General features: G+C 34.0%; 1 protein-coding gene across 2 annotated transcripts in view; it reads right to left on the bottom strand.

Annotated features, from left to right (window-relative positions):
* Positions 1-5577: 5577 nt before the first annotated feature.
* Positions 5578-15112, bottom strand: part of SENP6 (SUMO specific peptidase 6) — a 119243-nt gene continuing 109708 nt past the window's right edge. For both annotated transcript variants that reach the window (XM_042986690.1, XM_042986691.1), the window contains 5 exons: positions 11550-11653; positions 9899-9987; positions 8203-8271; positions 7953-8103; positions 5578-6100 (listed from right to left, as the gene is read on the bottom strand). In XM_042986690.1, the coding sequence (XP_042842624.1) occupies positions 5891-6100; positions 7953-8103; positions 8203-8271; positions 9899-9987; positions 11550-11653 (623 nt within the window). In that variant the 3' untranslated portion in view covers positions 5578-5890. The remainder of the gene's footprint in view (positions 6101-7952; positions 8104-8202; positions 8272-9898; positions 9988-11549; positions 11654-15112) is intronic.

Here is a 15112-nt window from a genome sequence, read left to right as displayed (position 1 = left end):
CTTTTTATTTAGCCAAGCTAACCTAACTTCTAGGGTAAGATGGTGTGTCCAAAGCCCAGCCTTGCAGGGGAAATTACTTCTTTGGACCTCAGTTTGTTCATTTGTAAATTAGGAGTAATGACAGTATGTACCTCATATGGACATTGTGAAGAATGAATTCCATGTTAAGAGCTGAGAACTCGGTCTGCCATATATAGTAGGTGCTTAATAAATGAGGCCATTATCATTTAGGACAAGTCATAACATCTCTCTACTTCAGGGTCTTTCCACAACCTACAAGTACTAGTCTTCTCTTGCCCTTTCAGACTTTGTTCAGTTTGTCTACCAATAGTTCAAATGTCACATCTTCAGGGAAGACTTCCCTAACCTCCCAGATTAGGCTATAGTCCTTTTTTTTTAAATTGCAACGGACGATGTTCTTTATTATATTTTTGAAGTTTATTTATTTAGAGACAGAAAGAAAGTGCAGAGAGGGCAGAGAGAGAGCAGGAAGTGCAAAGAGAGGGAGAGAGAGAATCCCAAGCAGGCTCCGTGCTGTCAGCATAGAACCCAATGCAGGGCTCACAGCTTGTGAGATCATGACTTGGGCCAAAACTGAGTCACACACTTAACCGACAGAGCCACCCGGGTGCCCCTAGGCTATAGTGTCTTAATATGCTTTATGCTTTTCCTGCATGGTACTTATTTGAAATTATTAATTTGTGAGGCTGATTAATGGAATGCCTTTCCATCACACTGTCAGGAAGCTTCATTAAGGGGAGAAGATGGTATCTGTTTGGCTCCCTTGTTTTAAATCCTCAACATCTAGTACAAACTAGGTACTCAAAACATTTATTCAATATTTAAGGATCAATTTTTTTTTCGAATTTGTTTTGGATCAAATCCTGTTGTCAGTATGTATAAAGCTAATTAGTACAAATGTAGTTAAGTTTTATAACAGGCTTAAGTGACTTATTTCCAGTTATTTAAGGGATTAAAAATGTTGAAAGTATATTAACAAAGTACTTTTTTGCACAGATATCTTAAGAAAAAAAATGCTTCTAGCTACAAAGTTTGTTGCAGTTTATTTCTAAAGTAAATGATGACGGAGTGGAAGTCGGGGGAGGTGTTAAACGGTTCAGATATAAACAGAAGGAAAAGCCTCCAGATAATCTTCCAATTCACTCTCGTATGTTTAAAGTTCATTTAAGTAATCTCTACACCCAATGTAGGGCTCAAACTCACACGACTCTAAGACCAAGAGTCGCACATTCCTCCAACTTGAGCCAGCCAGGGGCCCCCTTCACTTTCATATTTTTATACAATTTCTACTTGTATAGGAGTTTAGGAGACTTGATGATCTTACAAAAGATTAGTATCATCAACTCTGCTTTTTTTTCCCCTAGAAAAATCCACTTGTATACAAGAATTAGATTTGTAGTTTTTTCATTACAATGGCTATAGAAAATTGCTTCTCGTGAAACTTCATTTCCCCAAGACACTGGTCACCTATTTTCAAGTTTCCAATTCATATATCCAACTATCAGTAAAATGAAATATAAAAAAAACAATCTAAGTTTCAAAAGCACTTTGTCTTAAAGTTCAGTTAAAAAAAAACCCAAATAGTTAACTGTGTCTTATGATGGGTAGTATTTATAAATAAGTTTAGAGAACCAGTCCACGAGAGAAAGGAGGATACAGCCAAATTCTTTATCTAACATGCTGTATTCTCTATTTTCCTCACTTAGTCATTCTGCAAACTAGCATATTAAAAGCTCCAAGAAGTGTATTCAACTTGATGTAAATTCTTTCTAAACTTATCTGACAAAACTTATGAATATGCCTCAAAATCAGACTTATCAAGCACAATTTTGAGAATTACTAGTCTGGCTCCATTAACTAGTCAACTAGTCCAGAATCCTATTAAAAATATACAGCTACCTTGATTGTACCAGTCCTGTAACTCCTGGTGACCATGAACAGTTCACATAGCAAGCCATTTAATAAATTCACTTTAGAATCCTATCAAGAGTTGATGATTTTTATCTTATAATTTGCAGAATTTACTTCCTTTTGAAAAGCATCTTGCCAGTTTCTAGATATTGAGTGACTTAATAATTTTCTTTATAATTCTTCAACATTTAGGAACAGCAATTTAATAACCTCACCTATCAAGTTCTTAATGAGAATTAGTGGGGATGGGGGTTAAAGTGATTATCTTAAAGCATTTCAGAGCAGCAAATGCAGACAAGCCTTATTACGTTTGTATCCAGCAACTTGAAAGCTGTCAGGAACATATACTGATCCTTTTAAATCAGTGCCTTGAATATTAGAATTAGTCAAGGAATTTTCTGAAAATATATGTCACTACTGGGGTTGAGACCCTAGGTATGTGTATTATGTAAAGCCCTAGATGATTTTGATGCACATTTCTAGATAAAATTCCTTGTTTTGGGTAGCATGTTCTGACTGTAATTATTTGCAATAAGGATAATCTGTTACTTGTGATAAAGATGGTAAAGACCTCTAAGCTTTTAGTTTTTGTTTCAGGTCATGAGTCTATGCTATTTTCCTCTGAGTACATTACACTGTATTTCCTTAATAGTAGTTTAGTGTACTCTACCATTATTCCTTGATCTGTTTTGTTGGAATTAAGATGGTAGGGCTACTTCTCCCCAAGGTACACATTTGTTCCATGTGATCGACCAATTCCTCCTCTGTAGTTAAACTGAAGTTTCAAAGAGCCATTTTCATAACCCTCTTACTTTGTTCTGGGAGTAGAAAAACCAACAAATGTACCAGAAAGTCCTGCTGGAGTATTTTAGAACATTCTTTAGATTTCATTTCCCAGTACAGTCTGGTCTGCCTCTGTGAATTCAGTTGTCTTATTGGCTAGTCTGTAGTATGCCCCTACAATAATCTCCTTCCTTTAGTTCTCTCAAAGTGATCTACAGAGCAACCTTGTTATCTGTAGCTCTTCTAGACACACAGCACTACATTACCTCATCTCTTAAAGATTCTATTTCTTCTAAGTTATTCTTCTATCATTGTATTCCAGTAGCTTTTTTTTTGTAGTAATCTCAACCCCCAACCTGGGCTAGAACTCATGACCCCTAGATCAACAGTTGCATGCTCTATCGACTGAGCCAGCCAGATGCCCCTATATTCCGGTAGCACTATACCACCAACCTTTGATCATATACCATATATTAAAATATATTCTTTATTATTCTTGTCCAGTGAATTGTCTGAGACTTTAAGTTCAATTTTTGATTTCTAGGAAACTGAAACCTATTCTTTTTATATTGTATCTTACAGTCTTCAGAGATCATTGACAGTTTTTTAAAGAAAAAAAATACTGTATTTTGGCGATTTAAGAAATAATTTAGATAACTATTTTACCCTTTCAAATAAAACCTCCTACTAATTGACTAATACTTTAAGCACAGGTTATTATGCTTAACTGATTTAGGTTTATGTGAACTTGAAATAATAGCATTAAGTTTTCAGCTATCTTAGCAACATCAAAAGGAAAGGACCAGTTAAATGCCACCTTTGCTCCTAAACTACCAAGAGCTCAGACACATACAAATTTCATGGCAAGTAATCTAAAACTCTTCTAAAAATGATTAACTGTTATTCTATCCAACAAGAAAACAAATACAACAGACCTATCTAATTAGTTAAGACACCAGATACTCATCATGCAGTTTCAGTGTCTAGCAACAAACCTCTAAACTGTAAAATTTGTTTCACAACTTCTAAGTACTAATAAACACATTTTAAAAGGTTGCTAGCCACTTTATATATAGAAGTATTTAAGTACACAATTATCAAGTGAATGTGCATGTACACCAAAAATTCTCAAGTCTAGATTCAGAGCTCAACCTGACAGTCTTCAAATATTCTACATATACCAAAGTCATTAGCATAACTTTTAAAAATAAAATTTTGCATGGGGTGGGAGAAATATGATTAAATAGCTGGATACTCCACCTCTAGAAAGTTGATAAGACATCAATCTATATTTTTCATGTCAAAATGTGACTGACTTGAGTTGGCCCAGGGACAAATTATCTTTTTATCTTATCAAAAATAAGAGTGCAAATGTAACCACTGGACATTAAAACAAAAACAAATAAGCATTTTAGAATAGTTTTTCAGTACTTTCAAGTTCTGACAAAATACAGTGCATTAAAAAATTAAATATGCCCATTTTGCTTACTGCTATCAGATTTTTAAAATAATTTTAATTTTTTGGTCCATATTCAGTAAGTAATAAAATTAAACTCTTAAGTTTTACTTTTTCATATTTAAGCTAATAGCTCTAGGGTATTCCTGAAAAAGAAATAATGTAATCATAAATAAATAATGTTAAAATATGCAAAGTAACAAATCTGTAATTGATGCCACTAATGGTGACCAATGGTGACTTTCCTTAAGCTTACATTTTAATATTTCCCTTAATGAATATGTCTCATACTTTTTTTTTTTTTGGTTGTTATTAACCACACCCCCACCCACTCCAAACACACCTGTGGACTTTATTAAACTCAAGAAAACAGCCTAAAATGTTGTTCACAATTGGTGTATTTGGCCAGGTTAAAAAAAAAAAAATAGCTAATGATGAAAATGGCCTTCATTTTATTCTCAACTACTTTTGTTATATGTGTATTTTAAAATTCATTATTTAACAAAAAATGACTTTTAAAAGATATATTTCAAGTCTCAAAGTTAATTGGAAAGAAATGTGTAACATTTCGTTTGAAAATAATAGTTTCAGCAGATATATGCACAATGCCTACATGAGTTGTAATTCTGTCATCAAAACCATCACATTTTAGTATTTTTAAAGGAGAATTCAAGGTAGGAGAACTTTTTCTGCATTATGAAATTGATTTAAAGACAAGTACTTTTACATGTAAAAATAATTTACACTAAAAAACTCAAGCACAGAAGTCTGATATTTTGTTTATCAAAATAACAAGAACAAAATGAGCAATGAAAAAATAGCAAAAGCCATTACAAAAAATAGTAAATTCCTATTTAAATTCCTGTGTTCACACAGATTAAAAATGTTTATCAACTATATCACACAAATTGTAGCATACTTTAAGCTATAATATAGAAAGGTAACATGGGATATTTGAAATTTAAGCTGCACTTACCAAAATAGTTTTAACCTGAGTCTTTGATGTCTTCAGAAATGTACTTGACAATAAGATATGATAAAGTATAATTATTATTTAGTAGTATAATTCAAGATTATTTTTCTTTGAATTTCTCTTAATACTGCTTCTTCTTAAATATTTGTGTAAAATTATAAATATTTATTACATTTTTGGGGTTCTCTGAACACAAGGGAGTGTATGATTTAAAAAGCTGTTATTTTTTTCCACTATACAAGCATATGAAGATGTCTTTCTTGTTCAAAATTCCTTATATTTAATCATATTTTCATATTTCAAGTTATTTTAGAACAAATGCAGGTCAAAAGATTATCATAGATACTTTTAATATTCCCATGAAATATGTCACACCCACTAAGGAATTTAATACAAGTTCACTAAAGAATATCAAATTAATCATTTCCTCCTATAAATATTTTCTTTTTATTTATTTTGTGTTGAGAAGTTGCAGTTTCAAGTACTATTAACAGAAAATACATAACAAAAGCTTCCTAACAAGTGAAAAAAATAATTATAAATGCTGGAAAAATTGGCCTCATTAACATATTTACAAACTTTTACTTAATACATACTCCATTGGAAATTAATTATATGACATTTATACAAGCATTAACATTTCCAGATCACTCTGAGTAATGAGCACTTCAGTTCTTTACTGTCTATACCCAAAGTTGAAAGTCACTCAGTTTCTGAAGGCAATACTGACAAGCATCAGAAATGGGTCAATCTGAGATGCTACTGACATATTGTTCTGTTCCTTCACCTAAAGATGTTTCTGCTGAATAAGTGTCCTTAAGCTTCTTTTTTTCTTTGCTCTGATCTTCCTGAAGTTTCAGAATTATGTTTCGGATTTCTTCTCTCTTTGTTCTCATTCTTGGGGGAGGAAACCAGTTTGCCAAATTCATAGGTAGTTCAAAATTGAGTATTGGATTCTGGAAATAAAAATATTAAATGCACATTAGAAAACCATAATAAGTATTTAAATTTCAATCACAAAAGCATTAGAGTTAAAAATGGATAATCAGTAAATTCATTTAATAAGTATGTACTCATTATCTGTCTCATGCCAGATATTGTGCTAGGCACTGGAGATAATGAGACAGTTTTTGCCTATAGATCTTGTAGTCTAGATCAGAGGTCAGCAAACTGTAGCTATTGGGCCAAATTCTGCCTACTGCCTGTTTCTGTAAATAAAGCCTTATTGAAAAACAGCCACAATAGCTGAACTGCAAGCAGGCATAGAAACTGCATGGCCACAGAGCCTAAAATATTTACTACTTGGCCCCTTTATAAATGGTTTGCTGATTCTGGTCTAGACAGACAGATAACTCAACAATTAAAACAATGGACACGACAGGTATTATGACAGTAGAAGCAGAAAGTCCTATGAAAATCCATGCCTGGGGGCTTAACACAATTCCAAGAAGTGATATTTACACTGAGACCTGAAGAATGAGAAGAAGTTGGTCCAATAAAGAATGACAGAAGCAACTGGGAAGAGTATCCCAGGTAGGAACATATGTACCAAGGCCTAGAGGCAAGAAAGAACATGACACAATATAAAAAACTGAATGACATAGAATGCTAGAGTAAGAATGGTAGGAAATGAGGCTAGAAGCTCGAACAGAAGTTGGGTCACACAGGCCATATGAAGGATTTTCATCTTTCACATGCATAAAATGATTAGACTTCAGCTTCTGGAAAACAACTGAAAAATAAAAGGCAGCAGGCCTGGAGACTGGTGTAGTGGTTCAGAATAGTGATGCCAGTTTCCTGGACGTAGAAAGTGGCAGCAGGAATAAAGGATTGCACATATATGACATTAAGTGATAGAATTCACAGGACTGAGTGCTATACTGGATAATGGATGAGGAAGAGGATGGAATCAAGAGAATTATAAAGGATATCCAAGAGTGGTGTGCATGGTTTTGTATCTCTGAAGTCGAAGGAAGAAAGCATTATGAAGAAGGAATGGTCAACAGTGTAAAATGGTGAGGGGAGGTTGAGAATAATTTCAACATAAGGGCAAGAGTAAAGCCAGATTACAAAGATTTGAGAAACGAGTAGGATTTATGGAAATGAAGACAGTGAACATATAAATACTTCTCCATAAATATATCTGTAAAGGGGAGAAAAGAGGGTATAAGTCCAAATGATGGGAGAGATTTCTTAAGGTGGAAAGAGCAAGTGAAGAGGGAGAGCTGATCAGTGATGAGGCATTAGGTCAACAAACCTTGGATTTCATGAAGTATAAATAGTCTTTTTATTTTTAAAAAATTTTCCAATTTGGGAGTTTTTGCTCCCTGGACAAATTTTTGAAATGATAGTTTTCAAACTACTTAAAATATTTCCTTATTAATGTTTTTAACATTAATGTAAGGTCAAATACAGTTGACCCCTGGACAATGTGGAGATTCAGGGTGCTTACCCTATTGAGTCCAAAATCCACATATAACTTTTGACTCCCGAAAAACTTACCTAATAGCAGCCTACTATTGACCAAAAGCCTTATTAATAACATAGTCAATTAACACATATTTTGTATGTTATATGTATTATATTACTATATTCTTACATAAAGTAAGCTAGAGAAAAGAAAATATTACAAAAATCATTAATTAGGAGGAGAAAATACATTTATAGTACTGTACTATATTTTTCAAAAAAAAAAAAAAAAAAATCTGTGAAAAAGTGGACCCATGCAGTTCAAACCCATTTTGTCTAAGGGTCCACTATAAACTATTTTATTATTTATCATATCAGATCCAACATACTGAAACCCACCTCAAAAAAGCTCTCTACATACTGTAATACATATACACCACAATCACTGAAGTTGTTTTGCTGGGGTACTTTTGGATTAGAGCCTTTCATAACATCTTTGGAAAAACTTCTTTTGCTTCCTTTTTTAACTTCCCATTCCACCTCTAAATACCTGCAATAATGCACATACAGTAAGAATATACATATATAAGTATACATAGTCCCTCATTCCCACCAGAATACAAAGTACAAGTTATGATTTTGAACTTACTCTCTTAGAATTTTTACAACATTCGATCGAGAAGGGCCTCTAAGTGAGTCCATCAGTAGGATACAAGGTCTGCAGGGTAAAATGACCAAATGTTAACACTTTATAATGTTAAAGAACACATAAAAAGATGAGCATTAACAAGAGAATTTAAAACATTCAAAATTCCCCTGACTCCGTAAAGCTTGGGTGAAAAATAAATCTTACAGACACATACACCCCAATAATACTTAAATATCCACGGTTATACTAAATACCAAATTGTAGAATACTAACTGAACCATATCTTATTAGGAATATATTTCACTAAAGTTCTATAGTTAGTTCCTTAAAAGAATTCAAAATTTAGTAAAAAGTCAAAATAATTCTGAAAATTTGAACACCCCCAGATTCCAAATCACCAAAAGTGGGACCAAGCAAAGTAGAAATAAGTCCATTTCTTAAAAGTTCATTTATATTTTTTAGTGATCTGTATAACCCAACATGAGGCTCAAACCCACGACCCCAATATCAAGACTCACACATTCTTTCAACTGAGTCAGCCAGATGCCCCCAAATAATCCCATTTTTAACCAAAACCTGTTATAGATAGCAAAACAGGTAATCATCACACAGAAAAATTAGGGGTGCCTGGCTGGCCCAGTTGGTGGAGCATGCAACTCTTGATCTCGAGGTTGTGAGTTCAAGCCTCATGGTGTGTAGAGATTACTTAAAAATAGAAAAAAAAATTAGCCTAGAATCCAGTGTTTTTTGAATCCAATGTAAGAATCCAGTGTAAGATTTAGAATCTGGTGTAGGAATCAGTGTAAGATTCTACTTTAGAACACTCGATATAAGTAACACTCAACCTTTAAAATATTGTTGTAAACCTAAGAGGAAGTCTAACGTAGTACAAAAAGTCTTGAATGTTTAAAGATCTGGGTTCTTCTTGACTAAAATTCTATGGGATTTGATGCAGATCTCTTAATTGCTGCAGCTCTCTACATTTTCATTTATTAATGAAGTTTGCTTTTCAAAAGCTGTTAATGGAGTTTCACCTAACATTTTCTACAAAAAAGTCAAAAGAAATGGAGTCTAGAAATAGGTAATACTTCATCAACTAAGTGATTCATAGACTCTGAAAAGCCCTCATGACATGTACTGTTTTTTTGTTTTGTTTTTTGTTTTCTGGTTTTTTTTTTAAAGCAAGCTCTACACCCACCATGGGGCTTAAACTCATGAGCCTGAGATCAAGACTCATATGTTCTACAGCCTGAGCCAATCATGTGCTCCAGACATGTACTTCTGAAAACCAAACAGATTCACTCTTGAGACATGTCCCTAAGAACTGCCTTGAGTCACTCCACAGTCTTTACATAGTAGCTATTGAACCACTGTAAACGTCAATTCCCAAGTTACTGATCTGAATGTGAATGACAGTTCTTTGTCCTTTCTTTGCTCCAAATCAATGTATATCCAAAAGAAATAGTAGGTGTCTATGGGAATGTGTGTGCATACACAAATAGAAAATGGACAGAGAACTGAAAGGATTATCCATTCTGCCCAACTTGAGCCCTGGACATTCTCCTCACCCATCCTGACACGCTTTGTGACTTTTAGGCACTAGTTTAAATAAAAACTGTCCAGTTATGTTTTATTTTAGGAGGGTATGTAAATAAAATTTATCATGCAGTTTTCAAGATATAAAGTTAATGCTTACTGTTTACAGATGGTAGGCTTTAAATGCCACTGTCCTATTTCTGAATTGCAGTTGTCATCGGCAAGGAATCCGTCATCACTGCTATCATCCTATAAAAGACAGCCTGTTAGTATTAAAAATATATAATCTAAATAGTTAATAACCTCACAAAGTAGCACTATTGATGATAAAAATCTTTGTAGCAAATATGTAAATTCTTTTCCATTTAAGTGATCAGACATGAGAAAATGCAGTCACTCAATTGTAATTCTGTAATGCCATAACAATGACATTTTAATGAAAAGAAATTACTGATCAGAAGTCCATTGTTACATCTGTTTGCTCAATGTAAAAGAAAATTTTAATGATTGAAAATATTATGATTCATTCTTCTTCAGTCAAATACTACTGCCCTGATTTTAGATATTTCTACAAAAATTTAGTTTGTTGGTTAAGACGACTGTTTCACAATAGGAGCATGAAGGACTTATATTTATTATTCTTTTACATAAATAATTTTCTCAAATCAGAAATATTTAAAGAGTTTTTAGAAACACCTTCTTGACAAAACCATATATCTGCTTCACTTGAGAGAAGAAAACTTAGTGACACTGTGTCTTATTCTGTCGATTATCTTGAATGTAAAACAAGACTTTTTCTATTCTTTAGAAAGTTTCTGGCAACCTTATAAATTAAATAATCAACAATGGAAATAATAATAGTAATTGTAATAATAATACATAGATTAGCTAGTTCACATAACTGTTACAACCAAAGGAGTGTAAGAACAGTGCTCTTTGTAAGCCTTTAATGTAATACATACAATGTGCCTGTATAAGTTGCAGAGAAAAACTATACTCCTTAAACATATATTGTAGAGCAAGGGACATGACAAAAAATGGCTTTTGTTCACAAGAAGATTAAATAAAAAGGAGAAATGGTACAGTACAGAGCTATCTTCACCACTAGATAAACTCAAAGTTTATCTTAACAACTAAAGAAAGGTCAAAGAATTAAAGAAATGAAATGCTGTAGAATTCTTACAAACTTTTCCTTCAATATAAAGCCCTCTTTAACTGAAGTCATAAAATATTTCCAAAAATAGATTTTGTTCTTGGTGTAAATAAAATTTATTATAGCAAATGAAACTCTAAGGAAATAATGAGAATTGACCTATGTTAGTTTTAACTAAATACTATGTGCTCCTGCCATGATACTTATATATTAATTTAGAAGAAAGAAAAAAAATCACTGGAAAAGTGGAAAAAATAATATAATTTTGTGGTGCTCATGTACCATATAATCAAGTATCTAAACATTTGCCTCTTGAAGAAGTTAGACCAAAGGTTAAGTATGACCCATAAATGTTTTAAAAGAGGAAGGGAAAGGGATGGTAGGGCTACTGGGGTGGTGGCTGGGTTCAGGTGGGAGAATTCATTTTCTATTAAATGGATGGCCAAAACTACAACAAAAACCCTAAAAGAAAATAATGCAAAACAACATTAATACATTTATGCTGTCAACTTCTGAATTAAAAACTCAGTTTGTGCTTTGAGATGAGACCCAAATTCAGAAGGCCTGTGTTACTGGTTGAAGGAATTGCCTATAGGACTCCAGGGAAAAATTTAATTAGATAAAATATTGGAGCTTTCTGCCAAGCATTAGGTTTTACCTGGTTATCCTGATCTTCTGAGAAGTCGATGAGTTCATCTTCAAGCATTTTACTGCCTTCCGCTGACTCATCACTATAGTTTAGTCTAATTTTGCTTAAACCATCTATATCAGTAAGAAACATTACATAATTTTTAAAAGGACATGCATATAACTTACAGTATATGATGTTAAAATTAATGCCAATTAAAACCTGCATTAACATGTAATATCATAAATATAACTTACTTTTTAAAAAAAGTTTATTTCTGAGAGAGAGAAAACATGAGTGGAAGAGGGGCAGAGTGAGAGAGAGAGAGAGGAGAGAGAATACCAAGCAGTCTCCATGCTGTCAGCACAGAGCCTGACATGGGGCTTGATCTCACAAACCAGGAGATCATGACCTGAGCCAAAATCTAGAGTCGGACTGAGCCACCCAGGCACCCCTCACAAATATAACTTGCTTTTAATAAAAACCTGGACCAAGGGGCACCTGGGTGGCTCAGCTGGTTCAGAGTCCAACTCTTGATACTGGCTCAGATCATGATCTCACAGTTTGTGAGATCGACCCCACCTCAGGCTCTGAGCTGACAGTGCGGAGCCTGCTTGGGATTTCCTCTCCTTCTCTGCCCCTCTCCTGCTTACACTCTCACTCTCTTAAAATAAACATTAAAAAAGATAAAATTAAAAACAAAACACAAAACAACAACCCTGGATTGACATGTCAATTACAAAGTTACTTCTACAACTCAGACCCTAAAATTCATTAAAATTTAAAACTAGATGTCAATTATATTATTAAATATATGTATATTTAAATATGTATATAGATATATACATGTAGATATATAAAACATTTTTGTACTAGGTCTGCTAGTTATCTTTAGTAACAGAAGCTACAATAGTCTGAAAATAACCTAATGTCCAAAAACAGAAATAGCAAATTGTAGAACATAAAATGAAATATTATATATTTTTAAAATTAAAATTGTAAAAATATGAAATATTGTACAATACAGATTAAAAAATAAAATGATTAATGGGGTGTCTGGGTAGATCAGTTAAACATCTGACTCTTGACTTTGGCTCAGGTCATGACCTCACAGTTTGTGAGTTCAAGCCATGCATTGGGCTCTGTGCTGACAGCATACAGCCTGCTTGGGATTCTTGGTCTCCTCTCTCTCTGCCCCTGCCCTGCTCGTGCTCTCTCTCTCTCTCTCTCAAAAATAAATAAGCTCTGGGGCGCCTGGGTGGCTCAGTTGGTTAAGCGTCCAATTTGGGCTCAGGTCATGATCTCGCAGTTTGGGAGCTCAGACCCTGCGTCGGGCTCTGTGCTGACAGCATAGAGTCTGGAGCCTGCTTTGGATTCTGTGTCTCCATCTCTCTCTCTCCCTCCCCGACTTGCACTGTCTCTAAGTCTCTCTTAAAAATAAACATTAAAAAAAAAAAAGCAAAAAAAGCTTTAATAAAAAAAAAAACGATTAAAATTAAGTAAAATAGGCTTGTTTTTGGACAAATAATAAAAGAAAAATATTAAAATGAAAATAATCAGTTTAGGATAGGATGTTGTGATTGGAAACATACCACTTAATATAATAATAAAACACTATGGTAAATCCTTTTGCTTTATGAAAAATAACCTGGATGGGTCAGTCGGTTGAGCGTCCGACTTCAGCTCAGGTCATGATCTCACAGTTCGTGGGTTTGAGCCCCACGTTGAGCCTGCTTTGGATCTGTGTCTCCCTCTCTCTCTGCCCCCTCCCTCACTTAAGCTCTGTCTCTCTCTCACAAATAATAAAACACACACACACACACACAAAGTTTTTCAATTAAAAAAAAACAACAACCTTTCAATTGTTTTCAAACATCTGTATTTTTATGTTTGAAGGTAAAATATCTATATTTGAATAAAATCTGTCCAAATCCTCAGGCAATTCATTATTAATCAACTGTAATCAAGTTACTCTAGCAGCCAATTCTACAGAAGCTGCATCATATAAAATATACCTTACACAAGTTAAAAATATGTACATTTCAAAAAAAATGGAAAAAAATAATTTAAATGGTGTAGTCAATTCTTTCATTCAGTTTTACAAATGTTCTGGCATAAACTGAGAGGTGGTAACTCAATCAGCTGTTCTTTTAATCAGTCCCAGTTCCTGAGAGCTTCTCACATAGTGAGATCATCTGAAGATGCCGAGTGAGATTCTAGAGTTTAAAACATATACATTTTTCATGTACCAGAGCAAGACAACATTTCATATAGTGCCCAACTGAAAAACCAGCAAATGAAAGTACTGATACTACACATTATTTTCCTACAATTGACCTTAACCTAATTCTTGTGATAAGATACAATTCCCACTTATTTACTACAGCATATTACCTGACATCAGAAGTCAACACTTGTGACTCTATATGTTTGATGGTTAAAACTATATTAAAACTGGGGTGCCTGGGTGGCTCAGTCAGTTAAGTGTCGGACTCTTGATCTCGGCTCAGGTCATGATCTCATGATTCATGAGATGGAGCCTGACTCTCCTGCTTGCACTCTCTCTCCCAAAATAAATAAACATTAAAAAAAAAAAAAACAAAAAAAAACTATAGGAGCGCCTGGGTGGCTCAGGCGGTTAAGCGTCCGACTTCGACTCAGGTCATGATCTCGCGGTTTGTGAGTTTGAGCCCTGCATCGGGCTCTGTGCTGACAGCTCAGAGCCTGGGGCCTGCTTCAGATTCTGTCTCCTCCTCTCTCTCTGCCCCTCCTGTGCTTATGCTCAGTCTCTCTCTGTCTCTCAAAAATAAAGGTTAAAAAAACAAAACAAACAAAAAAAAAACCCCTACATTAAAACTGTCTAAATGCTTCATTTAAATCTTTTTAATTATATTCCCAGCCCAAATAGAAATCAGTTCTTGAAATATTAATCATAATCACAAAAATTGTTATAAGTTCTTATCCTAATTTTTAACATGCCATCATTTTATATAGAACAGACTATATAACCAACTTCTCTGAGGTAGTAGAAGCACCTCTAGAGAGCACTCTTATTTAATGTACTTTTGTGTGAGTGATCCCTTGGAAACATCTGATAAAAGTACAGAAATGTACAGACTTACTCTAGAGTACTATTTTTCAAACTGTGGGATACTATCATCACTGGATGAAGGCAAGCATTGAAAAGAAGAGAAAATATGAGGGTATCACACCCAATAAAAGTAAATTAATTTCCCTTAAGGAAGATACATTTGATATGGCTATACACATACTAAAAACAAGATAAAAACAAAAAAAAGGGGGGGGGATAAACAAATACTAGAAAGGCAAACACATGATTCTACACTTGGATCTCCACTAGGATTTGTGAGGGTATTTACTTAAATTTAACTGGATACTACTTGACTAGAACATTAATTTGAAGGAAAGGGCTACCAGGAATTTCTGGGGTTATGCTCATATGAAGCCCTAGGCTTTGTCCCATTGCTTTAAGTCTTGAATTGTAATTCATTTTTTAAAGTGTATATATTTATTTTTTTGAGAGAGGGAGCAGAGGAGGGGCAGAGAGAGGGTTGGGGGGAGACAGAGAATCC

This window comes from Panthera tigris, chromosome B2 (assembly GCF_018350195.1).
Source record: "Panthera tigris isolate Pti1 chromosome B2, P.tigris_Pti1_mat1.1, whole genome shotgun sequence".
In the NCBI taxonomy this organism is placed as follows: Eukaryota; Metazoa; Chordata; class Mammalia; order Carnivora; family Felidae; genus Panthera; species Panthera tigris.
The sequence above is the reverse complement of the archived record's forward strand: the minus strand, read 5'-3'. Positions and strand labels throughout refer to the sequence as shown.